Source organism: Streptopelia decaocto, assembly GCF_964273445.1.
Source record: "Streptopelia decaocto genome assembly, chromosome: 3".
Classification (NCBI taxonomy): domain Eukaryota; kingdom Metazoa; phylum Chordata; class Aves; order Columbiformes; family Columbidae; genus Streptopelia; species Streptopelia decaocto.
The window spans coordinates 60,609,828-60,636,708 of record NC_138656.1 but is presented as its reverse complement, the minus strand read 5'-3'; the positions used below and the strand labels follow the sequence as shown (position 1 = coordinate 60,636,708).

Sequence of the window (26,881 nt, the reverse complement as noted above, 5' to 3'; positions counted from 1 at the left end):
ATGGAAGTAATGACTTTTCTCTTTTGATAAACTTTGATAGATTTTGTCCATCTCAAATTCAGAAATGCATTTCTCTTTAGAGAAGTGCGAAAGCATAAGGTTAATTTAAAATTTAATTTGAAATCAGTAGAAACTGAGCATGTTTCTGTGCAGTCATTTATTAATAATGTAATCTGAAGTATTTCCTTGCTCAGGATGTTTTCATATTGTGCATTTTCCAGCCCCTCAGAATGTTCTTCAGAGCTTTTGCTGGACATATCTTGATATTCGTAGGAAAACCTGTGTTATCTGATTAGCAGTGTTAGCTATTCTTTCCAGAGTCCACCTCTCCTTCTAACGACTGTACTACCAGTGTGTTGCAAGTTACTCGACCATCACAGGTGCTAATGTACTGCTGACACCTCCAAAATGTACCCGCTTACCCTCTACCCACAGTGAGCCCCTCCAAGAACTCTTTCTGATCCCACTTTTGCAGAGAACATCCTCATCCCAGCTTTCTCCAGCCACCCATGCTCCTTTAGTGATCCTCTGGTGAGGTGATCAGAGAGCCCCATGAAGTCCAGGGAATCCAGCTGCTTGCATCTAATGGCTGTGTAATCTAGTTTTCCTTTAAATGATTCAATCATTTCCCTGGGCTTTGTGTTACAGGTTATCCTGCATCATGTATTAGGCAGTCATCACGTATTCCTTACCTGGTTAACCTCACGCACTGAGCAGGCACTCTGGCTGCAGTCCGTACTGTGCCAGGCACTCAGCTTGTGTTGCACCTTTGCCTGCTGTATTTGGACTTTTCCATCTGCTTGTTCTCATTGTACAGTAGTTTTTCCAGGGCCACTGTAAGTTAGACCACAGGTATCCTGCACTCAGCTGCCTCTTTCCGTCTCTCCTTCAAGAACCCTGTCACTCTCTCTAAGTTGTAGGCAGCAAAACCACACTTAGAAATTATAGTTCCTTTTCAAAGGTGTGTGCCCACACCTACCTATCAGTTTCACCACCATTAGATCTCATTTTGATTGCTAAGCTTCCTGTTTTTCAAGCTCAAAAGAGCATTACCTTAGCCTTTTATAGTAGTATTTGCCTTCTCTCTTCATGGCTTGGCTTATTTTGTAATCTGGATGCTATTTTTCCAGTAATGATGACGTCAGCCCTGCAGACACAGAGGAAATTATATTTTCATTGCCATTTTAGTCAAGAAATATCCAGCCATTTGTCCTCAATATACCACTACTTGGTTCTATTAATTTCCCCCACAATTTAAAAAATAATGGATTTCAAAGCTACGGGTAGCTTTGTGTTTGAATATGGTTTGTAGTCTTTGCCACTGGATATATTCCCGTGGTTTTGGCTGCATTAAGTCTATTAAATGTGGCTAACCAAAGTTTAATGAAGTGTAATAAAGACCAGGAACATGCCAGTTCTCTTATTGTTTGGATTTTCTTTGTAATTAATAGTGCCTCTAGTCTGAAATCTTGAAGGTAGAACAACAATTTTATATGGAAGTATTTTGCTCCTTGCTGATTGTTTGGCTTGCTGAAGGTAACTTGTTTAATATAATTAGAAGATTTTAAGGCAAAATCTGAGTAACTCTGAGGATATTAAAAACACCATCAACAATTTAGTGGTTTTATATTGATTGAAATTGGCACAATTTTTTTCTACCTCACCAATTCCAGAACTTGACTAGCTAACCTGGAAAATTATTTTGCATATAAAACAAAGTTCTTAGCTTAATTTACTTACTTTTTTTCCCTTGCCTTTTTTTTTTTCCTGTGATTATCCTGAGAACATTTTGAAAGTATATCTTATAAATTTGAAGAAGGACTGTTTGCATAATCTAATACCAGTTCTGAATTGTATGTAAATTCAGACCAAAAGGATAAGACACTGAAAGTACTTCAAACTTCTATTACAAATATTTTGGTAAAAGAAAAATTAACCAATATTCCAATGCACAGATTTATCATGAAAGTGCATGTGAGATTTCAAGAATCTCAGTATCTTGTGCCCCGATCACAAGTAATTTTAACTAGAAAGGTGATGCCTTTTCAAGTACAAGAGAGGAAATAAATGCTATACAACTTAACTATAACTGAAAAGTTTTTTAAAAAGGGGATAAGATGCAGAGAAAGGAGATTACAACATTTAACAAACTGAATGAAATGACATTCTGTGGTTTAGTTACCAAGTTTTCCAATTTCAACCAGCAGTGACTTGATTTTGGTAAGTGTCCTTACATGTAGTAACTGCTGGGGCAAGGCTTCTTTATCTAATAAAAAAAAGCAGCAGGAGGCACCAGCAATTAAGGCCAGGGGAAACAGAAACAAAAAATAAGGGATACCTTCCTCTTTGAGGAAGGTTGATTGGCAGCTCCACCAAACTATTAAAGGAACTGGAGCATCCTCATCCTTCCGTATAGAAGACATACACTAAACACAAGCGATTAGTCTTAGGGCAGCACTAACTGGATAAAATTCAACAGACTACAGAAAAGTAAATAATTGTTCCCTACCTATGAGTCAGAGCCCTCACATCACAATAATTAGGAGATTATGCACAAGGAGTTTAGTTAAGAAATCTTCAGAAAATATTGGGAGAGGTATTAGATGGCTTAAATGAGGCTGGTAGTAGAAGAAATTTTGATGTTGCACATCTCCAACTATTTTCTTCTTTGACACTGAGCTATAACCCTCCCCTGTGAATTTCCCAATGCACAAATGCATTGATGTAAGTATTTAGGTATAACATTGCTGCATTATCTATATCTTAATTATAAAAGCAGTTGAGGACATTTTCTTACATCAGGTAAGGAGTCATCAGCTTGAAATATTTTACTGTCATTCCTAGTTTTAAATTCTATGATTACAATTGAAATATTCCAGAGAATGAATAGTTGCAGAAAATGCCAATGTCATGCAACGTCATGCAACAAAAACATTACCTGAGAGAAAAGATATTGGTAAAGGCCTTCCTTCAAAAAGATACCTAACCATGTACCTAGTTTGGAGGCTACAAGTTTTAAGCACCATAGAAAATGTTTTTCTCCTTTTTTTTTCCTCTTCTTCAAAACAAAACAAATAATTACTGTTATTTTTGTGTGTGTGTTGGAAAAAAAGTTCCATTATGAACAAAAGTGGCAGATACACTCTGAAAAGAAAAATATCATCTGCCCTAGTAAATAATTTCTAGAATATCCTGTAATTTTACTATCCTAAATAAATATCACATGACATGGAGAAAAAGCAAACTTGCATTGGAAGTCCCAGTCAGAACATCAGATAACTGGAAAAAGCCCACAGGTACACTTTCTGGGTACCTGCCATGGCAAGTGAGACGTGTCTGAAGAAGCAGCGGTGTGTCTGGGGCAGACGTCTCCATGTGAGCGAGTCATGCCAGCCTGCCACTGAAGTCACCTGCAGGACGTGAGTCACACACAGGCTGTACTGTGAGTGTCTAAGGCTGAGTGAGACACAGTCTGTCCAGGAAGATTAGAGGCGTTTCACCAGATCCCTGTGTCACCTTTTCCCCCAGTTCAAAATGCAACTAATGCTTGTTTGCTTCTCCCTTACGTCTGTCGAGCCTGTAGGCACATCTGCTAAAAGAACTGCTGCTGGCTGAGTATCTGTGCGACATAGTATGGCCAGGACCCTGCACCTCACATGAGACTTCCAAGAGAAATACATAAGAACTTCATTAAGTAGAAGAATGTTTATAAAACAGAAACAAAATATATACTGGCATGCCCTTAACTTCCACAAAAGTCAGCTCAAACCATTACACGTAGCAGGAGTAAGACCTATAAAGGACTGCATTGTGTCAAAATAGCTCATCGAAATGTCGTATTTTTGCTTTTTATTTGCTAAACATAGCTGCTTTCAAATGCTGATCATTTGTTTTGGTAGAAATTACAGTGTGAAAATCCTAACAGCATCCTTTGTAAAAACAGATATATATTTTTTAAAAGTAGATAATCTCATAACCTGAGGGGTTTCTGATGGGAGATGAAATCACTTATATTATGCCTAGAAACTGTTATAAATAACACATCATGAATAAGTTGTTCAACTGAGATGGTTCTGAAAGCTTTAATATATTGAGAAGTGTTTGCTCCACTGAGTCCATCACTCTCTTTGGCAAAGGAAACAAGATTTTGCATTTTAGAACAGTCTAGAAAACTACCGCTCAGTCTTCCATTTCTACATGCAGTTCCCATTGTTCCTTGAATTGTAGGAGATCCATTTCTTGGTCCTCTGATGATTCATCAGATACTTCTTTCTCATACAGTCTGGACAAAATTCCCTCTTTGTCACGATCATCACACTTGAATACTCCTTCACACGCCTGATTTTCAACACTGGACAAGGTAGGAATATACAGTCTTCCAGTGTGAGGATCCCAGTCTATTAATATGGTCTGTCCACCCTCTTTGTCCACGAGGCCCTGCTCTGTTTTTTCCAGCTGAGGATAGGATGTCTGCCCCAATTTTTCAGTATCCAAGTCCACCAAGTTGATTTGGGTCTCACCCAGCAATTCATCTGCTGCATCAACCACCTTCCAACTAGGTTCCTCTGTTTCCTGTCCCAAACAAGAGTCTGTTGCCCGCAACTCTAGTTGGGGACAATATGGCTGTCCTGTTTTCATATTAATCAAGTCCCCCAAAGCAATCTGTCGCTCATCTTGTAGTCCCCTGGGGGGTGAGGAATTCTCTTTCAAACCGAGGTCTTCTAGTTTCTGACCAGGACTGAAGTCTTCAGCCCTTACATCATGTTCATATTCTACAGCCTCTGCATTTTTCTGTCTCAAAGTATTCTTTGTTCCAGGCTGGCTATAAGATCGCTGCTTCCCATTTTGTTCCCCTTCTGCTAAAATATCCTTTTCATGTGAATTCTCTTCAGGTAAAATGTCAAGCAACTGTTTTGTCTCTAGCACTGCTTTTGAAGGCAAATCCTTTCCTTCGGTACCATTGTAAACAGTGTAATAGTGGGGACTTTTCCTTTCTGATAGAGGATTGGATTCCTGAGATGGTTTGTACTCATCCATGTTAACACTGATAAGGTTGATCACTATTTTTTCACATGGTATGAAAACCTTTTCCTTGCATTTGTCAGTGTAGTGCCACACCTGGAAAGGAAAAAAAAATATTTTGGATGAAGTATAGTAAAAACACCATCTTAGTGCTTCTTATACTGTCATATATTTTTAAATAGAAGGCTGGACTAGACCTTAATAGGAGGTTATTTCAATTTAGAGAAGTAGTAAGTTCATCATATAAACGTACAGGAGTGTTAATATGTTTGACTTTTTTTTATTCTATCCAAAGTAAAATGATATTATGACCAGTTCCAATAACCATTTTCTCATCTTCCCCTTGTCAAAGTAATGGTTAGAAAAATTTTGTCAAATTCAGGTTTTGTTTCCAGCAGTACAAACTCAAGTGACTCTGGAGAAAATATTCAAGTTGTCATTGGGTCACAGATTTCAGAGTCTATTCCACTCTTTTTAGCCAGTGATGAGGAAGTGCACTCAAAACCACATCCCACAAGCAGAGAGTCAGGTACCATGTTAAGGCATAGCTTACAGAGAATTTAATAACATCACGGTTCCTTTCAGAGAGGAAGCTATACAGAAGGTTGAAGTGGAGTGTATGGAGCCTGCATTGTGCAGTCTGTCACAGGCTGCTTTTGTGACTCTGTGATAAATCATCTAGTTAAACAATAGGAATCTTCCTGAAATGAATAATATTTCTAACAGGAATAAATACTGTATGAGCAGTTACTAAAGGAAAGTGCAATGGAAAAACAACGACCAGAATCTGCACTTCAGTGCTTTCAAGCTTGAATGGGAGACTAAGAGCACTAATCCATGCACCAGGTAGTCTGAAAGGTCCCCCAGGTCAGAACAAATTGCTTATTCCACCTCCCCCTGACCCACAGGGAACAGTCTGTAGGTTGAGAAAGCCAGAGAGCATCATTAAAATACCAGGTCTATAGTAATTTGTTACCTTAACATCAACTGAATCCAGAGGAGGAGAACGAAAATTGAAGCTTCAAGGTGGTCATTAAAAAAAACCAACAAACCCAACATACAAACTATACATTTATTGGAGAGAAAAAACCTCCTGGAATTGGAGTTTAGTCTGGTATCGAGTGGCAATTTTTCACTTTACGTTCTTGGATGCTGTGATAAAGCTGGTGCCTCGTCAGGTGCAGGTGTCTCCTTGCACATCTGAACACACTACAGCAGTAGCTGCTCTGCTCCTTCTGAACCCACAGTCCCTTTGTGAACATTTCTCCTGTCACCTCTGTGCTGCTCTAGATTCCTTCAGAAAGAGCAGCATGTTGAAACCATCTCACTTATATCTCCCATCCCACGGTGTCACGCAGATCGCATTAACCTCAAAGTGTTCATTCATTTTTGTAATTGCATGTTTATGCTTGAGCAACTTGTTTAGAGGTAACTGTGAGAAAGCTCTGCTGGGCTCATGAGCTGGAAACCCAGAGTGTTTCTTAGACTTTGGTGGTGGTTTTTTGTTGTTTGTTTTTTTTCATAAAAATTAGCAAAATTTGCAGCTCTAAGAAACTCGCGAACACTTTTACAGAGAAAGTGTATTTGGATTGTGTAAATAACAAAATGTGCTTTTGGTACATTTTGGGGTGTTACAAAATGGTGCAGTGTTGTAAAGTATTCTTGAAATCCAGATTAAATTATCCGTATGATGCATGTGTGCTTCACAATAACAATTAAATGGTAAAATGTGGTAATACCCAGTAATAGTCCCAGAAAACATAACGGAGTTTCTGCACTGCTTAATTATCTTCTCTTCTTGTTTCTGATTTCAGCCAATTAATTCACTGAATCTCTATTTTGTTTCTTCTTAGGTCAACTTAGGGAGTGCTGACTTCCTAACAGAATTTGCCTCAGTGCACCTCAAACCTTGCTTCTGGCAATGACTCTTCCCAAACCAACAGCTCTGTTCTGATCCTCATTAGCGCTGGTCATCTTTTCAGACCTGGGCATCTTTTTAGACACAGTTGCTAACTTGAGTTATTACTTTATTTTTCTTGCATTTAATAACCCTCAACGTGATTTTTTTTTTTCATGATCTGAACGGCAACTACAGCTTTTATTTGTAACTAGCTATGGTTTTCCTCCCAGTCAACTCGGAGCCCTGGAAAATGCACAGCTGTCCTGTGAGTGCCAAGGTTGGCAGTGACCTGCTGCAACAGCGAACACTTACCAGATTTGTTGGATGTTTCTGTTTGCTGATGTGAATATACCTGTGCACGCAATAGCATGTCACTGAAATAAAAAGGACGGCAAGCATGATAGGCAGAACATATCCAAATATGATTGTTACAGTCTCATCTGCTGTTTTATCTGTTAACAAAACAAAAGTTTTCATTGTACTGAGCAACTTTTTAATGTATTCAGGTAGTCATGTGCATTCACCACACTGATTTTTGGATATGAGGTAAAAATGTTTTAGATAAACAGAGAATATACAGATTTTTTTTTTTTTAATTACATTTGAGCTACAGGACAATTCTGTATTACTACCTAAATTATAAATTAAATTCTAAACAATAAGTAACAATCCCTCCCTCAGGTTCTCCTGTTACTGACTTCTGACCCATGAGACTGACGCAGCTCTGCTGCTCTCAGACCTCATTCAAGGAGAAAAAATATTCTTCATTCACTAAGAATCAAAGAATGTAGATCCTTTTATTCTGAGGTACTGTTGTACCTTCCAGCCAGCAGACCCCAGCTACGTTATTAAAGGCAAAGATTCTTTTCATCAGTACAGATGCACAGAGAGAGGAGAAACAGTGCTAGTTTTTCACTCTCAGAATGGATACATTAAGAAATTACAAACTCAATCACCATGACTTTTTGTAACCTGGATCTTCCTTTTGTAATTTGCCAGCTTACACATACCTTTCAAAGTAGCAATGCAATATTCTTCAGAGAACCCACTGTGCAGAAGTGGTGTGGTAACATATATCTGTGCACTGATACAATAAGCTGTTCCAGGCTCTAACCAAGGCACAACCAAAGTGTTGTTGCTGATGGAGAAGAACCACTGGAAGACATAAAAAAAAGGAATTTTTTTCCCCTTTAACTCCTCACTTATGGGAAGGTAAAGATCTTATATACAAAACATGTCACAAGCACACAAATTTTCTGGAAAGAATAATGATACTTTAAGAACTGCCAGCTCCACCCTTTTTTTCCAGATACAATTATGTTATGTCCTCTCTGAATATTTTATCATTCTTCTACCACTACTGAACAATTTCATGTTTTATATGAAGTAGGACTGTGTACTAGCACTAGTCCACATTCTCATGCTGATGTTGCAATGGAGCAAAACTGTCACTCCCACCCTGTTCTGACGCCTATGCCAATAAAAGGCACAAGGTACAGTTCCACAAAATCTTTCAAATTGGGATGTTCTGTTAAAGAACAGAAAATACTGACAAACTGGAGTGAGTTTAGTAGAGGATCACCAGATGGCTGAGGCTGGAGCACTTGCCCTGAGAGGGAAGGATGAGGACCCGGAGTTTGTTCCACTTGGGGAAGAAGGCCTGGCTTCAGGGGGACCTAATAACAGCCTCCAGGATGACCCAGGGAGATCATCGAGAAGATGAAACCAGACTCTTCACAGTGCTGGATGATGGGAGGATGAGAGACTGCTGACCTAAGTTCAAAAAGAGATTGGATATAAAGAAACACTTTTCTTCCTAAGAGGAAAAGCAGGCAATGGAACAGGTTCTGCAGTCTCCATCCTTGAAGGTTTTCGGGATACAACTGGACAAACTCTGAGTGACCTGGTCTGAGCTCAGAGCTGATCCTGCTTTGAACAGGACTTTGAAGTAGAGACTTCCTGAGCTTCCTTCCAACCTGAATGATTCCACAGTTCCTATTAGTCTATGCATTCTGTTTCGATCCATGCTGCTATGGACGAAGCACATTTCAGTGAGCAGAGAGGACAGATATAACTGGTGCAGTTCTTCAGACTTGTCAAAGCTTACCCGCTTCTTTGTTTTTTTGTTGAGGACAGACACGTTGTACTGCAGGCCAGGGTACACTTGAAGCAGAGATATGGATTCTCCCTCAGGACTTCCCTTCCACTTCTCAGGAGCAGTCAGAATGATAGAAATAGATTTCTCAGTGGAAGATACACTTAGCGTGGGTGGACCAATTTTAGCTGGAAAAATGAACATGTACAAAAAGCAGTCAAATGCAGCAGAGGCACAATGATTTGGCCATACAGTTTATTAAAACAGATGATATTAAATTTTTGTAATGTTTTGGGGGGTCTAAGTAGGACTTAAAGTAATTTTCTACCAATATAAATGAATTGTTCGATCAGCTAACTAACTAACGTTTTATAAGATAACTAACTTTACAGTGTAAGAAGGTGGACACAGACTTGGAATTTTGCCTAGAAATTCCTTTGACTTCACAGGATAAACAACCTTGAAACTCAATTTGCTAAAACAAGCTAAATTACCAGTATGTTCTCAGGTTATCTGGCACAGAAAAGAGATATTTTTGATCTGGAGTATGATTACTGCTTGCTTTAATAGAGCCTTTTCAATATCAGAGTTCTTTATACTGTGGATGTGCCACAACTTTTATTTGCCTTGAGTAAAGCTTTACCATAGCATAAAAAAATATCCAGTATATATAAGACCACATATATAACACACATCCAAATTCTATTATGATTATTTCAACTACTTCTGCCAAAAGCATAAATGTGAAACAACTGCAAAAAATCTAATTGTTCTACATAACCTCATGTTAAAAATAAAATATTATATGCATGAAGTCTGTGCAGACAGTATTAATCAAGGCCATTGAACATCTGGCGGTGTGATTTGCTTTCCTTACTGTCTGTAAGAGGGTTGAATCGTGTGGTCTCCATCCAGTCAGAGCACATCCCATTTAGAGAGGCTTTCACGCTTGCGTAGTATTGTTCTTCATAGTCAGATGTCTCACTGGAGAGGTCACACCATGTTCTGTTGATATTCCTGCATTCTGGCTTTCTAATCCATTTGCCAACACCATATCTATATTGAAAAAGAAAGAGAAAGGAGCTGTTGAAATGCTATTGCCATGATATTAGTAACCTGGTAATATAGCACAGTAACTGGTATTATGGCTGATAAAACGGTTTACTTGTTTTGCAGGAATCTGCAATTTCAAGGGATTCCCAACTTCAGCTGAGATAAAATAATGTATTTCCACAAGTTTTTAATGAAAAATAAATCAGAGTAGGTCCTATTCAGAAGAGGTCATATGGAACTAACTGGGATGTTACTGATATCAATTTAAGTTGAGTTTTGCTTACGTAGACCAGAGATCTCTCAACTCCAGCCTCCACAGCTTTAGTTTAAACTCTAAACACAGAATAACAGAGACAGGATAACTATTTAGTTAGAGACAAAGAGTTCTGTCAGAATGGTCAGTGGCTCATCTTGGTGTAGGGAGACAGACAATGTTCAGGGTCTCCAAGGTGAGTGGACAGGAGACTACTCATTGCTGGCTGTTACTTCTTTTCCTTGTTTAAAAGAAAGACTCCATTGGAACACAATGAACTTCAAAGCCCCCCAGCTGAAAAAGGGGCATATACATGTCACCAACAATGTCTCAGTATTGACCAACTCTTACACACTAGTAGAAGAAATCAAAGTTTCCTTGGAAAATTCCTGCCTGGATTTGCTGAGAAGCTCCTACTCCTCAAATGCATGTTATGCTGAAAATAATTCCCCTTTGGCTGCTAATTAGTGAGGGCATGTGGCAGCTTCTGTGTGACAGCAGGAGAGTATTGCTCACCAGCATTTTCCATCAAGCTGAAGACCTTGCTCTCCTAGGCAGATAGGAGCACATATGAGCACTTTCATCTTCAGTGTGAGAGGTGGCCGTACCTGTGACTACAGACTCTTCTGTGGGCCAACTGACCCTGCAGAATCAGCATAGCTTGTGCTTCCTAAGCATTTTACCTTCTATACAATGACTGTTCATTCCATAATTACTGAGCACACTTCCCTTTTCTAGGAGGTGGACGGTGTCATTCCTCTGTTAGCACAGCAAGCAAGATCTGGACAAAAGAGGTTGCAGTCTCTGACTGTAGAAACAGTTCCTTCCGTTTTTTAGTAGCCAGTACGTGTTACAGGAAACTTCTGGAGGTCTAAAGTTGTTTCAGTGCAACGAAAAAATTACTAGACTGAGGGAATTGTCCATATTAGAGGTAAAAACTGGGAGCATTACATCATCCATGACTCCAGTGCTACTAAGCTAAACTTCTATCACTGTCCTGCAGAATGACCCAGTGCTCTCTCAGTGAGAATAAGGGAAATGGATTCTGGTCCTTGCTCAGATTCCTTGATATCCTGCAAGGGTGCAAACCTTGGAAACAGAAAGGCCTGATTCTAATCACATTACTTGGTTTTCTACGATACTTCTTAAATTCAGTGGATTTTCTCCTAGACTAGAGAGACTTGAAGGATCAGAAGAAAACTGTGGGACTTGCGTCTGTTAGAAAAGACCAACAAAACACTGGGTGGTGTTAATATTCTATTAAATACTACATCTCCAGATCCATTTAAATGTGTACAGAAGACTAATTTGTACAGATGCCAATACACAGCACAGTCCTTCTTTGTCCTTCTGTCTCATTTCTCAGGAATGCCCCTGAAAGCTTCCACGTTGCATTCTACACTTCTTTAATAGGAAGAAATTCTCCTTATAATTTTTTTAACCCAAATCTGAAGTAAGCAGTACCAGAAGTAAAAGTTGAAAACTATAGTGCTTAAATCTGATGCACATTTTAATTCTCCTTTCTTTACTTTTCAGCAGCCCTATCTTGATTGAGATTTTTTAAATTATTATTTTAAATGCCAAAATAAAAGTCAGTGGGGGTTAAAATAGACAAACCAACTTACACTGTGTACTTGACCCTGTAGAGTACTCCATCTCCTGTGCCTTCTGGTGCCGACCAGTGAAGGACATTCTTCATGTTTATAGATTCAAAATGAACATTCCTAGGGTTAGGCAAAGAACAATACAACTCTCCTGAGAAAGAAAATGAGAAAGGAACAATATACACTAAGAATCTGCTAATACATATGCTTCCAATTGAAACAAAATAGGTACATATTTTAAAGTAAGGCATAATTATAATTAAAAGCACAAAGTTGTTAGCCATGGAAATTCAGTCTCTTTTGAAAGTGTCCCTAGCTAGTGCCGTCCATCTCTATGGGTTTTTTCTCTAGCAAAAATAGCTTTGCCATTTATGACAGCCATTGGCACGGACATATTCAGGGACTGGAAGCTAAAGCTGGAAAAGTTTGGCCTAGAAAGGGCATGCATTTCATAAAAGCATTTGAGTATCAGAACAATTTAACACTGGAAATTGTAAAAATATCCTTGATGCTTCAGTAGAATTCTTGTTGTAGCTGAGTGGACTTTTAAAAATCAAACCAGGTATTTTTGAAAAGACACACAGAGTCTACTGCAAACACAGCTTTACCAACAGAGGTGTGACTTCACACTGGAGGATCAGACTGGTTAATCACAATAGCCCCAGTGTCATTCGACCATCCATGGTGATTCTCCAGAAAGTCAAAAGTGAACACCTACTGTTAGGACCCTCATCTAAACTGCTGTTCATTGCAGCAGCTTTCGAAATGAACAAACCAGCAAGCCTGGGGCTCTTCAGAATCCAGTTTAATTTCTTCCTAACACACACTCCTCATCTCATAAATCAAATGGAGATGCTCACTTTGCTAAATTACTTGTGAAGTGGAGGCCTGTGGGCCCAAGGGTAGCATCCCAAGCTCCAAGTTGCGACTCAGTCCCAGCACCTCCTGCCATGAGACCTGCACCCATGGGAGCAACCTGAAGCTGCAGCTCCTGGGAAGGAGCTTCTCCTTGAGAGTGGCCACAGGAGCATAATGGGGAAGAGAAAAAGTGAATCTGTGGTTTTTCAGGACTTTTCAAAACCCTTTAAGCTCTTCCTCCAGGGATGAAATTCTAGTTCTTAAGATAAGAAAAAGAGACAAAGGGGGAAATAACACATATTAACACAGAGGGAACCTCCTTGACCTTTGTGACTTCTAAAGCAGACCTTAAAGGGTTTTTGTAGCATATTTCATTATTACTAGAGTAATAGTATGCGTCCACCTGTATATGTACCATACAGTTGCTTTTCTAAGCAAAAGTCACAACCATTTTCCACCATTAACTTGCTGACTCCTAGCTGTCTTTGAGCCAGACAGTAAAAGCTTTTCTCTTCGATACATTTATTAAAACAATCTCCTTGCAATTCCATAGAGACCAATTACTTTAAATTGTCTACATGGAAACTCTGGGTTTTCTAAGTCTCTAGCTGTATATTAAGGTTCAAAAAGAAACTCTGATATATGCCTGCGCTCGTATCTTCAGATCATAAAGTTGTTCATGGAGGGTATTTCTAATTTTGCTCTGTCTTTAGCAGTTAGCAGCTAGTTCAGTGGCTTTCAATTTTTGTCTAGTCAGAGAACAAGTTTCATCAGGTATAGTCCTTAGGGCAAGCTTATTCATTTACAAAACGTATGTAGAAAGTCCCACTTCCTTGAACACTTGGACACAGAAATGCCCAGTGACAGTCATTTTGCAAGAGCTCAAACTATAGACTCAGTTATAGAGAAATTTTAAAAAGCTTTGGGATGCCAGGGAATGTGAAAGCAGTAGAAAGAGATCTCCAGGAACCTGCCTTACTCTAACATTTGCTTCCAAGCGGGAGATACAGAACCTAGAAAACAAAAGGTTTTGATTTCCCCCCAAACAAATGTCCTCTGCAACTGCTTTAGGTGAAACTAATCTAAATGTAAATATGAAGCTGCCCAAAAGAGCAAAGAAAATGGCCAAAAATTTGAAACATCTGTTCAGTAAAACAGAGAACTCTTAAACCACTAATGTGCATGCTACTAAGAAGAACAAAACAAAACCAGCATTACATGAACTACAAGAAATCATCTCTTCATCAAGTTTCATTCTTTGTACCACATCCCAGCACTAAAGTGTATGAGACTTCAGGAAGCCCATGAACTGCATAATCAACAACCAGGAATAAGGGATTCGAAAAAAAAAATCAAAAATGAAACCCACTAAACCAAAAGCCAAAGTCACACAGTCCTACCCAAACCCTGAGAAAGGCAACCAGGTAATCCATGTAGAAAGGGAGGGAGGGACTGAGGCACAAACAAATTTGCTGCTGCAATTCTCAAGTAGGAGGAAATACAACGTAGGTATTGTCTTAGATTTCCGGGAATCAAAGCCCTAAAAGGCTTCTCATTAAAATCAATTAAGAAAAGAACAAGAAAAAGCCCAGCCAGGAGAGATTTAAAAATGAAACAGAGTCTGGAGGAGAATGGATGTTCCAAAAACCTCTGGTGGAAAGCCTAAAAAAATTCTAGCACTTAAACAGCAGCAGATGAAGAGGAGATTTGTCTCTGGTAACTTGGGCTCTGAGCAAAGCATCTACTCTGCAGTGGTCATAAAGAGCACAGGAAGATAAACTCTTCTGTAAGTTTGTTCATCTCTCTAGTTAGGATGGACCAGGCCAGGTGCATCTCTCTCCCTCCAGTGGAGATGGTGGTCAAGCCCACCAGCTTTCATCTCTGCTTTCTCAGCAATTAAACTTAGAGGAGATGCACCTTGCCTGGGGAGGAGTGGCAGGAAACACTGTAAATATTCACACAAGAAGGATAATCTGTCCTACACATCCACCCTGAACTAAGAGGAAAAAGAAAGGAGTTCAGTTTCTGCAAAAAGAGGGGCACTGAGAGTTACCTCTTAATGGGAAGAGGAGCAACATGTGAGAATGGGTCAGCTGGGAGGTCGGCCAAATGTTTTGAAAGGCAGATTAGAGAAACATCTGCCAAAAATGACACTAATTTAGTTGGTTCTGCCTAGGGGCAGGGGGAAAGCTGGGTGATCTCTTAAGGTCACTGCCAGCCCCATTTTGATATGTTTTCTTATACTATCTGACAAATCTGGCTTGACACTGTGTAGTAATAAATTTGGTAGCGATACTGCTAAATCAGGTACAGGACAGCTAAAAACTTCCCTAACAGCTCATGTTCCACACCTTTTTTCTTTAACATTTTTGAAATGTGTATTGCTTATATGGCTAATCCATGGTCACCAAATTGAACTGTCTGGAGGCAGCCAGCTCATCACAGGCAAGGGAAATTACTTCCACTGTTTTTGTAGATAGTTTTTGTAGATAGTTTTTGTTTGCCTGTACCTTTTGACATTTGTCCATCCTTACATAAAAACATTTATATTCCTCGAGCACATTTTAAAGTAGCAAGAGTCATGCATTTGTCTATCACATTAAAATAATTTTAAATTAGTAGCATGTAAGGGTGTTTTTTGTTGATTTTTTTTTTTTTTTTAAATTTCCCTCCTCGCAGTGTGGTTTCTGCTGTGGTAAGTGAAGTTTCAAAACAGAAACACTGACTGCAGCAGTTGAGCCAATCTCAGCATGTAGAACCCACAGTGTGTATCTTTACAAGATCTAAAGCAGTGTAACACTGCCGGTGCGTTCCAACCTGTCCCCAGCTCTGTGTGATTTGGGAGGCAGAGGGACTGAGACTGTTAACTTTCCATTTGCTGCAAAAGCAGAGATTTGGTTTCTATTTCTGGTCTTGCTAGTAAAGGCTTCTGTTTGCCCTTACAACAAATCATGCAAGTGTTTTATTCCTCAGTTCTGCGTGTGTAAAGCATGAATAGAACTACCATACTCCTCTATTTCTCCAGGAAGAGTTAAGAATAAACTCCTTCATGTTTATTTGATGCTCAATAGTATCAGGAGGCACGCGTTGAAAATAGATCATACATAGAGCTCGGATGTTCCATGGTTACCAGTCAGGAGAGGACTCAAATATGTGCATCAGCTGCTTATTTCAGTATCTTGTCTTAAAACACAACGCATTCAGTTATATTCTGATTTTATTTCTTTTAACAGGGATTAATGGCATGGGTGTCGCATGGAGTATTTTCAGTTTGTTCTGGCCTACGTGAGAACAGAAATCAGTCATACATGTTGTTTTGCTAGGTTTAGTCTGTCTCATCGATAGTCTGCAATGGCTGTCATCACTTCCCAGTATAACTAAGTCACTTTATTTGTTTATTGCATGGAAAAACCTAAAGCCGTTATTACTGTTTTTGGAAATGCTGTAAATCAAACCTTGAGTAATATCATTCTTTAAATCTTCATGACTCTGCACACCTGGATTGGAAAGAAAGCAATAATACAGGCTTGCAAACTTCACCATCACAAGGAAGAGCCCAGTTCTGAGCTTAAACTAAGCTGTTGCCAGACTCTTCAAAATAGATGTGACTTAGCCTGAAAACACCTTCACATGTGAGCCAAAAACCCCACTGACGTCAGTGAGATTATTCACATGAGTAAAAGATGGCACGGCAGGTGCCTCATCTTCTCTTTGTGAAAGTGTCTGCTGGGTTTAAAAACCTGGCCAGTTTTAATCATGTAGGGCTCCCTGCCAGGTATGTGCCTTGCTAAAGTCAGTACTGTTCAAAGCTTTGTTTTAGTTACAGCCCTATCTATCTCTAACCACATAAATACGTATACACAAATACAAACACACATAATTTCCACATTACAACTATTATCCATGCAGTGTATCTATTTTTTATCTGCTAGGAGGCACCACTGCCTTTGTCGATGACAAAGAGCTGTGTTTAATGTCAATACTGCAGAACAAACACAGCTGCAACTACCTGTGCCCTCTTGCTATAAACAGATTTGCTAACTTTTCATTTGAGTTGTGTGACCTAGCAGCTGCAAAGCATGAAAATACATAAATATATACAAACATAGATTTTTTTTTTTTTTCCTGTATACTGGCTAAAGTTCTGGGGTAGGGAGAAGGCAGAGAACCCACTGAAGGCTGACGTTTTGGTACAGAAATGACTCCTTTCGTACTGCTCTCAAGAAGAGAAATCATCTGCTGGATTTTACTGTGGCATGGCTACAAGGTTGCAAACACCAAATTATCCAATAAAATAAAACAACAGAGAAGGTCACAGGGTTTCTCTTATAATTTAAGACAGCGAGTGGTGTGGAAAGCATTAAGACAGAAAGGTGATCCTTACTGCAACACAACTTTTCCCCATAGCCACAGCAGTAAAAGCCAAGGACTCCTCCCCTACAATCATCTCAGAATTTAAGCAAGGAACTCCTTTTCAGACAGAGACTTTGGCTTCAATTACTGTTGTATTTTCTTACTTGAAAGCAGCCCTTGGGAGCACCTCTGATGGAAGCAGCTCCTTTGTGCTGTGCACCGAATTTACAGGCCATGCTGCAGGCACTCCCTGTGCCTCACCATTTGCAGGTGCCACTTCAAGGCCATGGATCTAATCCACACTCACACACCTTGGTGAGAAGGCAGCCTCTCAAACAGGCTGACTCCCCACTTCACCTTTTCCCAATGTGAGCTTAGACCCACCAGTGAAGCATCAAGCAATTTGGGAGCAATCTAGGACACCAAACATTTGATTCTGGCAGTGCTGTAAGCCACTGCCTTTTCTTTAGCCTTTCTGTTCAGCTTTGAGTGACTTCCACCAAAGTCCGGCAAAATCTTGCTTGCTCATTCCTTGTTGCTGCTCTTCACTTTTAAAGGAATTTTAGCTCTCTTTTCTTCCTGCAGCTCATCTGTTTCAACGGTTATGTTGTTCTCAGTGAGAAACTATTCCCTCAAATGCATGTTTAAGCGTAACATAAAAATGGTCATAGAACAAATGTCTACTGAGCATCGTGTTCAGTGGTGCTCGCTAGCAGAGGGTTGGGCCTGCCTTTTGTGGCACATCTGCAGCCTGAAGCAAGCTGACACTGCCATACAGGAATGTGAGGGTGTACACCAAGCGGTAAACGGGAACCGAGCCAAAATTGGAGATCAGAAATTACAGAGAGGAAGGGAAACCCAGCAAAGCCAGGAATACGCATTGGTAAATGTCATTACCTGCTATTACTCATCTTAGCAACCATTTCAATAAATGAGCTAACTTTTTTAAAACTGAGTGGGCTTGATAGTTTTTCTCTGTGCTGATTCTTTTAGACTAGAACTCAATGGGCTGGATAACGAAGAGGAGGAGTCATTACAGCTGATCTGCCTTTCTCCTGGTGGGTTGCTGGAGTTCTGAGACCGCTGGGTACGAAGCCGGGTTAGCGAAACCCTGTTTCTCAAGCAGCACTGGTGGGAATGTGGGGAGGAGCACAGAGGTTATTTCCTGTTCGAGTCATAGCAGTGCTTGAGAGCAAACCACAAAGCGCACTCTTGCCCTCCCAGAACCGGAGCCCATCACTTCAGAAGGGGCACAGGGGAGAGAAAGTAATGGACAGGCACAGAGTTGTATGACTCAATTTAACCCAGGCAGTGGAGGAGACAGAAAAGCATGAGAGAAGTGGTGGGGAAATGTAAGAGAAGGATGAGACTGGAGCCATGTGGGGTTTGTTTGTGAAGAAATAAGCAAGCTGCTATTGAAAAGAGGGGAACCCCTGGAGGTCATTTGGGGAATAAGCACGGGTAGAAATACGGCTTGAAGAATGGGAGGGATGCAGAAAAGGAACTGAAGCTGTGGCTTGCCCTGACATGCTCTCCCCCTCCACGTGAAGTCTTGCATTAATCCATCCAAACCATGTCCTAACTTATAGAAACACCCCTACAGAGAACATTTCAGACTCAGTCCAGAAAGATCCAACTTCAGAAAGGATGAGAAAATCTCCCCAGTTCATTGAAGACTTGCTAGGAGATGGCTGTGGCAGCTAACATCCATTCCTTTTTGCTAACTTGAATGACAGAAACAAAATAAACTGAATTTTCTTCCAATGTGTTGAAGGTTTGCAAGTGCAAGAGTAGAGCTTGTACTACATAACCACACCCTGCTACAAAAACCTCTCCTTGATACACTCCAACAGGAGAAAGTTATTGTAGGTATGTTTTTAATTGATGCTGAGTGATCAATACTGGCCTGAAACAAGGTGAGTGAAACTCAAGGTGTGCTTCTCTAAAATTACTTACAACCCCTTCAAGGCTTTTGGAGTCATAACCCATCAGAAGAGTTTTGTGTTTGTGTTGTGGTTTTTTTTTTAATTATTAAATTTAATGTGGTTTTGTTAAGTTTAGAATGCAAAAACATTTTCTGTCAAAAAGAACTAAATTAATTTTCAAAGCCCACTGTTGACAGAATTTCATGAGACAATAACTGCTTTTTAAAATAGAAGTTTTGAAGTTATATATAGTATTAAAAATAGCCTGACTGTCCAGCATTTAATTTTGAGGATTTTCTTTTCTCCTTAGAACATGTTTAGCATTACCAATTTATTGCTGCTTAGATCAATCATAACCCAACAGTCAAGAAAAATGAAAACTTAATTAGAATACCTCTGACAATTTAAACTTGTTTTTCAAAATACCTAAAGGTTAAGTAAGTTTTCTATTTGAAATATTGTAAAAAATACGCTGTGTGACAGTTATCAGACAAATTCTGATACACCACATTTTGGAACACTCTTAATCCATCCTTACATGAAATATCTATTTTTTTCCACACATAAACTGAGAAAAAAAATTACTTTTGGCTTTCATCATTTAGTGCTGGTTAATATCTATTAGGCAAAACCAGTCCAGTTAGAACTGACAGCACTATATTTATTGCCTAAAAGGTGTTGCTGTTTGCTCTCTGACCTACTGATGGCTTGCCTAGAGAAGGGATTTTGCTTTTCTTGGAGTCCAAATTAATTTAATTAGTGAAAACCCCTCTTCTGAATCTGAATCTCCCCTTGAGCAGAGGATTGAGTGTGGTGTCAATGGAGGATGAGTACTTGCCTTCATTTCTGGGGGAAAGGCAATCCTGAAAAGATGTAAATCAAACACCACCTTCTGCATCCAAGATCTGAGAGAAAGGACCAGCACCCCCAGCAAACCTGCAATGCCTCATCTCTTACAGGCATTCAATCTGATGGGGTCACACAGTCGCCCCTGTCTGAACAACCATTAACAGCCCATCTCCAGTCCCCAGCCAGTACTTGCGAACAGCGAGAGGCAATTTCAGGTTCACCCTGTGGAAGAGCCAGCACGGCTCTAGGTTTGATCTCTTGCATGGTGCTGAAGACCGGCCAGTGATACCCCAGCAGATGTGAAGGAGCCCATTGGGCAACTGTGCTACTCAAAGTACTCACAGAATTATTTTTTCCCTCTTGTCTCCCACATTTACGCTTCTCCCCACAGATGATGAAGGACGTAAGTGCCTTTGGGAATCAACTACCTGTAGAGAACTCACAAGAGATGAAGGTTTCCTGGGGTACATTTCTGTTGGTCTCCTGTCAGGTGCGGGCTGGTGTATTTTGAGGCACTATATGACTGTTCAGAGTGTCCCACAGTAATTTCAGATATGAACAAGTTAGTATCTAATTATAGGTGTAGTACTATTTTTACTGTCTTTCCTGTACTCAACAAGATTTTTTTGTTAAAACCACCAGTCATGATTTTCAGGCTCATTTACCCATTTATAGATTCAAAGTGATTTTGCTGTACAGAGGAAGTTATTCAGCATAATAACCTACATCTTTTACACATAAGTTCTGAAAGATTGCCTCAGAAATGGTGTTAAATGTAAATGGTGTTATGTGTAACATACACAGCTTGATCCAAAGGACAGTGTGGTGTCACAGACCTTGCAGGGAACAGCCAGCACACTGTGATGAGCTCAGGAACCTGACCTGGGCTGATGAAGGCGGCAGCTCATGGTCATGTTTGAGCTGTTGCAAGTTGATTTATACTCAAAGAGCTGAACAGGTCTATTCCTGCATCTGTCTGCTACCTTCTTAAAGTGGGGGAAAGCCCTGTCAGCAATTACATGTGTCTCTGGCAGTTTTAAGTGCTTCCGAGCTTCCTGTACTTCACTATTTTGACTACACAGCCCCACAAGAGCAGGATATTGATGTATTTTTGGAAAAGACAAGGAAAGCCAAGAGAATTGAAGTCTTATGCAAAGCAAATGCAATAATAAACACTGGCTCAAGTGTTTCCTCCAGCCTCTAAGAAACCAGTACAAAATAAATTAACCCCTTTCATCCAAGAGCTGTAATACCCACTTGTGTGTGTTTTTGTGCACAGAGTGTGATCAAGCTCAAACACATAAACCGTGGTGTCAGCATAGAGGATCCTTGCACTTCCTGAAGTAACATTCTTCTTCTCTTACTTCCCTTTGGACACATTCCTGTTCCCATCGCAGAAATTGGAGTGGAAAATAGAAGGTTGAAAAATAGCTGAGCTATCAGGTGAAATTTAACTCAAAGTGCTAGGGTATAAAGAAGAGAAGAAGGAACTACAGTATTCCTCCTGTTCCTTTATTGACCTTAAAATACTCTTGCAGTAGCCAGACAGACAGCAAAAATAATCTGTTTTCCATGAGAAAGAGATATAGTTTATTTAATCCCTTCATATATAAACCATCCAATACCTCCTGCCCTAAAACTTGTTTCCATTTCCTACTGTACTTTTTTCAAGATAGGATGAACAGAGGATAAAAGCCTGCAAGTTGCTGGTATGCCAAGTATAAAGCACAAACAGATCTGTATATCTTTTAAACTCAGCTCTCTAATGAAACCTCATTTTTGCCTAGAGATGAGCCTGGCTTCCAGAATTTAGGCTCTTACAAAGCTAAGCTTAAAATATGGGGGCTCTTGTTTGGCTCATAAAGAGTGATTTTTTCTCTCTCTTAGGTATTAATCCTGTAGTCGTAGATAACCAACACTTGGAGAGAAATCAACCAGCAGAAATCAATCTGTACAGGCCACAGCTATAAAAACAAACATAAACTGGAACCACACATGCACAAATGACTTGAGTAATCCTAACCACTTGCTTCTCTTGGAATTAAGACTATAGAGGCCACTAGAGAACAACAGTCACAGAAGGGTAAAGTCAATAGCTAGAATGATCAATCTGGATGTTCACATGGGGAACTGCAAAGCACATCTGAGTTTTAGAGTTTAATCACAAATCCTAATAGTGTTTGAAGTTCCTCTATAGAATGAACTACCTCCCTCAACCATTTCCATTCCTCATTAACAGGCAATAAGAGTCTGCTATGTCGTGGAAATCACAAGCAATGCCAAACACCAGGACACAGATCACAGCATTGTCCAAAACAGCCTGACATGAAATTGGAAGGTGGAGATGAAAAGGGTGAGCCTTTTGATTATATGAACATGACACTCCTTCTTCATATACCGTATTTCTCCTTATGACAACATCCCTTCTTATTTACTACTGTTTAATTTATTCTTTTCTCCTTCATCCTGGCAGAAAGCCAGGAAATAACACATAAAAACACAAGATCAGCCCCCCCCATACTTCCACTCTTATTACTGAAGCTTAATGCCCCCTCCAGTAAACACACAAATTATCACCACCACAAACGCAGTTCAATCCTGCTGAGTATATAGACATATACTGGGTAACACAAAATACTACATGCACAAAATAGTCAAGGTTTCTGAGGGTTCAAAAATTATTGTATTTTACCATATCTTTCCCCACTTCTCTACCTTTGCATGAACATTTTTTTTTTCTTTGAATCATTAAGCTAATCAAAGAAGACAATTTTCTGTGAGTTCTTACTGTGTTTGGATAACATACAGCCACAACTTCAAGTGCAATTTATAAACTTCCCAGGACATGGACATTACAGAGTATATCCACAGGGCAATTAGCCTATTTATTATGTGTGCAGGCCTTATGTATGAAATAACCTGATGTTTCTGTATGTTATTTAATACTTTACCTAATATTTACTGTCTGTGTCAACACAACAGATCAGCCTCTTTTCAGATCCAAAATGTACCTTAAATCATCTTGTGTCAATATCTAAAAATCTCAGCACTGTTAAACTTGGAGCTAAGCATTTCACTTCTGTCCTTCACGAATTATGACTGGTGCTCAAAGGCTATTCATGGAGGAATAGAAGTGGTTGTTCAGGCTTTGTTTCTGTCACAATAAGCTGAACCAAGTTGCTTCTGCTGTTCTGGTTTTTGGGGGAGTGAATTGCAAATGCCAGTCTCTCAAACTCTTCTCTCAAATCCAGGAGCAGCATCCACACAGGAAGTTTTTAAAGCACTGCATGTGTGCTGACATCAGGAAGCCTTCTCAAGGATTAACTGTGGGTATGCAAGAAGGAAAGGATGTGGATTATTAGCACTGGAATCCTGCCTGCCTTCTGGATGACTTTAACATGACAAAATATGTCTGGGCATCAATGTGGTCCCTGAACTCCATCTCAATAGCATAACTGCAAATCCATGACCCCTTTTATCCATTTATTCTGTATTTCCCAGGGCAACATCTTGAGCAAAAGGGATGTTTTGCACCTTTCAGCACTCTAGTAACTGTGAAAGAGAACATGTTGACATTTGCTTAAAGAGATGCCTGAAGCTGCTTCTCAGAGTGTAGATCTATTTATTAGTAAAAAAATATGATAAAGTGGAAGATGAAAATCAAGTAAAATAAATCAGATGTGTCAATGCAGACCAAGAAACTCATGCAACTGCTAGAAAACATGAAAAGGGGGAAGATTTCAAGGTCCCATCATAAAAAACCATAGTTGGTACAGCCACATACCAACTCCAGTGGGAGATAAGGCTATGTCTACATTACTGAGTAATAAAACCTAACAGGAACAGATCTGTTACATGAAAACGTTGCTATTGAGAAAACCTTGTCTACACTACAGACATTCCTGTTTTTTTCTTTTTAACATTGGACTAGCTCTACTTGTATTAGATATGCTGATGGAGCACATACTCCAGAAGAAATCCAGTTCCAAGACTGCATCACAATACAGACAAAAGCAGTTAGTGAAATAATGGAGAGATTTGCTTCAAAATCGTATGCCTTATCTGAACAAAAATATTAAGTACACCTTCAATATATCAAAAGGCTTCTATTTTTGCAGTACAGCATTCAGGCTCATTTTCCCCTCCTCATAATAAGTATATATTGTAGTATCTGGGTTGGTTTTTGTTGTTGTTGTTGGTGGTTGGTTGGTTTGCTTTTTAATTTTTCTGTGTAGATCTACAGGACAGAGACTGGAATCTATGAGCTAGAAAATTAAAGGTTGCTCTAATTTCAGAGTAATGAGGTCAGGGAAATCTCCTCTAGGAGTATGGAGAATGATTTGGCTTGGTAAACTAATAGATAAAGATCCTATTGCTTCCAAAATTCAGGGTGTTCCTTCCTATTCTTATGAGTTGCATGCAAAAAAATTACTAAGCTCATGTGGTGAAGAAGAACATGCTACATTCCTTGATCCTGTCAATTAAACAATGAATTTTCCATTTTCCCCATTTTCTTTTCCATCTCGCATTTTCCATGCTTTTTCATTTGTTTTAGAGTACAGTGAGTGGAACACCGGTTTACAAAAATCCCCCTCAAGTGCTATGTCAAGTAAAAATTTCTCCTGTGCAAAACCAGATAATGCTTAGATAGCCTGTAAGAATAAGATTGTACTACTAACACACCACAGTGAAAACAATAGGTGTTTTGCAAAGGTTCTACTGTAAATTCAGAGTTCAGAAAGGAACTCGATAAGAGAACCGAATGGGACAGATCCCGTAAGATGCAAGAATTTGAGAACAAAGTCCTGCTGTAGAACTGCTTTCCATGGCACTTGGGCTCCTGTGCAGTCTGTTCCTACTTCAGCACCAGATCAAGCCCTCAGGACAACTGCAGTATTTTCAGGATCGCATCTGCTTGCAGCTGGCACCCATGCCGCTTCTCTTGAAAGAAAGTACCCAAAAGAGACTCCTTTACCTATCATTTCACTTTGGAGAAAGAGCAGGACATGCTACGACACTTCTGCATCTCGTATTTTTTTTTTTTCCATTATTAGCAAAATACTGATAGGCTGAATTAAAACAACCTTTACTGTTTCACACTGAAGAGGTGAAAATGGAAGCTCTAAGCCTTTAGTGAAAGGGTCAGCTGTCCCTTCCATGCGGGTATTTCTGTCAAAAAAACCCTGAAATCACATCCAGCTAAAACCACTAGTCAAAACCAACATAACTCCCTTGATATTTTTCCAAACCTTATTTGGAAGCAAAACCAGTATTAATCAAATTTTAAATTTTTGTTTTAAGGGTAACTCAATGCTAGTTATACAGATTTTCCAAAACACTTGCATTGATGACTTGAATAAAATGAAAACAATGTGGTCAGTTACCTAAAAAGAAGCTGGCCTTGGTATCTCTGAAAGCCACTAAAAATCACTGATGCGTAATGGAGCAGTTTGCCAAAGGAGCTAACGGAGACACAGTACTTAGCACTACTCCAGAGCATTCAGGTTATGAAGAACAATCCCGACTGCCACCCAGCTCTCACAGGATCTGGAAGTTTTGGTGTGGATTTGAATGGGAGCAGAGTCTATCCTTATGTATTTCGTTTTGGAGGCAACGTGTGCAGCAGAGAACAATAGCACAGAATCGGTTTCTCAGAAGACCTGATAATCTCCGCAATGCCTTGCCCAGTTTTATACTCGAGGAATATACAAAAAGAAATAGTGTCTGATGCTTTTAACAGTAGCAGGGGAACCACCATGCACACACATTCAACAGCTACAGTTTACAAGCTCATTCCTACTCAATAGCATCATTACTCATGCCAAAGACTCTTGTTAGAGCTGTCCCCACAGCCCATGCCAGCTGTCACCTTTGCTGCTCCCTCTGTCTCCTTGTGTTTGGATGGGTGGCTGTCACCGAAGGAGTGCTCTAGTCTCCAGATGGGAGAAGGGAAGCAGAGTCACTCAGGACACTGGCACATGAGCTGAATTTCTCTACCAAAAAGCCATCCTGCCTTTTGTTTTAATCTGCCTCTTCACTGCTCAGGTAGGACTGCTGGGTTTGGTCACTGTCAAACACAAAGGAAGTTACAAAACCCAAAGATATATGGGGAGTTAACCCGATGCATGTTACAAGGACTATCTCAACAGCATGCTATCAATTTACAGCTGAAAGTAAATTAGCATACAGCTTGTAAAACCTAATCCCAGCATAACTACGGAGAAAAGAAAAAGGTGAAGCAACATTGTGGAAATACCAGTCCTCTTCTTCCAGTGAAGTATCAGAGGCAGAAACACCAATGTTAAATAAAGGCACCGCTGTCTCACACGAACGGCACGCAGCGCCCCAGCCTTGGCAGAAGCCGCCTCCCGGGCTGCCTGCAAGCAGAGGGAGCGGGGCGGCACGGAGCGGCACAGCGGGGCCGGCGTGCCACGATAACCGAGCGCGGAGACGACCCCGGGGACCCGCGGCGCGGGGGGTCCCGACTCCCACCCCCAGCCCGGGGAGTGATGCGCATCCCCCGCGGGCCTACGACGGCCCCGCAGGAGCGAGCGGTGGGACGGAGCAGCGCAGCCACCTACCTGCGTGCGCCGCGGGGGACGGCAGCAGGATCAGCGGCAGGACCAGCAGCCAGGCCGCCCCCCGCCGCGGCCGGCCGGCGCTCATGGGGCTCACATCTCCCGGCCCGGGGGCGCCCCGCCTGCTCAGCGCCGCCGCCGCGCAGGTGGAAGGAGCCGAGCGCCGGCGGGCGGGGCGGGCAGGGAAGGAGAGGAGGAGCCGGGCGGGCAGCGCTGCGTTGCGCGGGGGCAGGAGTGAGGGTGCTCCCGCGGAGGCAGGCGGGGGGCTGCGCGTCGGGCTGCGCGTCCCGCCTGCGCGTCCCGCCTGGGCGAGTGGCGCCTTCTCCAAGGCGAGGGATGTCTTCCACTGCACCCCTCAGTGCTTTCACTGATAAGTAACACCCCCCCCCCC

The 26,881-nt window shown here is 40.6% G+C and overlaps 1 protein-coding gene across 5 annotated transcripts; it reads right to left on the bottom strand.

The window, feature by feature from the left end:
• Positions 1-2,979: 2,979 nt before the first annotated feature.
• IL20RA (interleukin 20 receptor subunit alpha) lies at positions 2,980-26,641 on the bottom strand. Of its 5 annotated transcripts, none has more exons than XM_082047270.1 (7): positions 26,494-26,641; positions 11,949-12,078; positions 9,895-10,073; positions 9,030-9,205; positions 7,933-8,077; positions 7,235-7,374; positions 2,980-5,118 (listed from the first exon to the last, which is right to left on the bottom strand). In XM_082047270.1, exons 1-7 carry the CDS (start codon positions 26,576-26,578, stop codon positions 4,180-4,182), a joined length of 1,794 nt encoding a protein of 597 aa, XP_081903396.1. In that variant the 5' UTR covers positions 26,579-26,641; the 3' UTR covers positions 2,980-4,179. The 5 variants fall into 5 exon arrangements, with proteins under 5 accessions (XP_081903396.1, XP_081903397.1, XP_081903400.1 ...); XM_082047271.1 differs by having other exon boundaries at positions 7,235-7,296; XM_082047274.1 differs by having other exon boundaries at positions 11,949-12,047.
• Positions 26,642-26,881: the final 240 nt, after the last annotated feature.

Bases quoted from the DNA above. Each gene is read 5' to 3' on its own strand.
- IL20RA (XM_082047270.1), bottom strand. From the start codon at position 26,578: ATGAGCGCCGGCCGGCCGCGGCGGGGGGCGGCCTGGCTGCTGGTCCTG. The intron at 12,079-26,493 runs GTAGGTGGCTGC...TTTCTTTCTCAG, and splicing joins GTCCCCCGCGGCGCACGCAG to GAGAGTTGTATTGTTCTTTG. The intron at 5,119-7,234 runs GTAAGTGTTCGC...TTTCCTTTCCAG, and splicing joins AGAAACATCCAACAAATCTG to GTGTGGCACTACACTGACAA.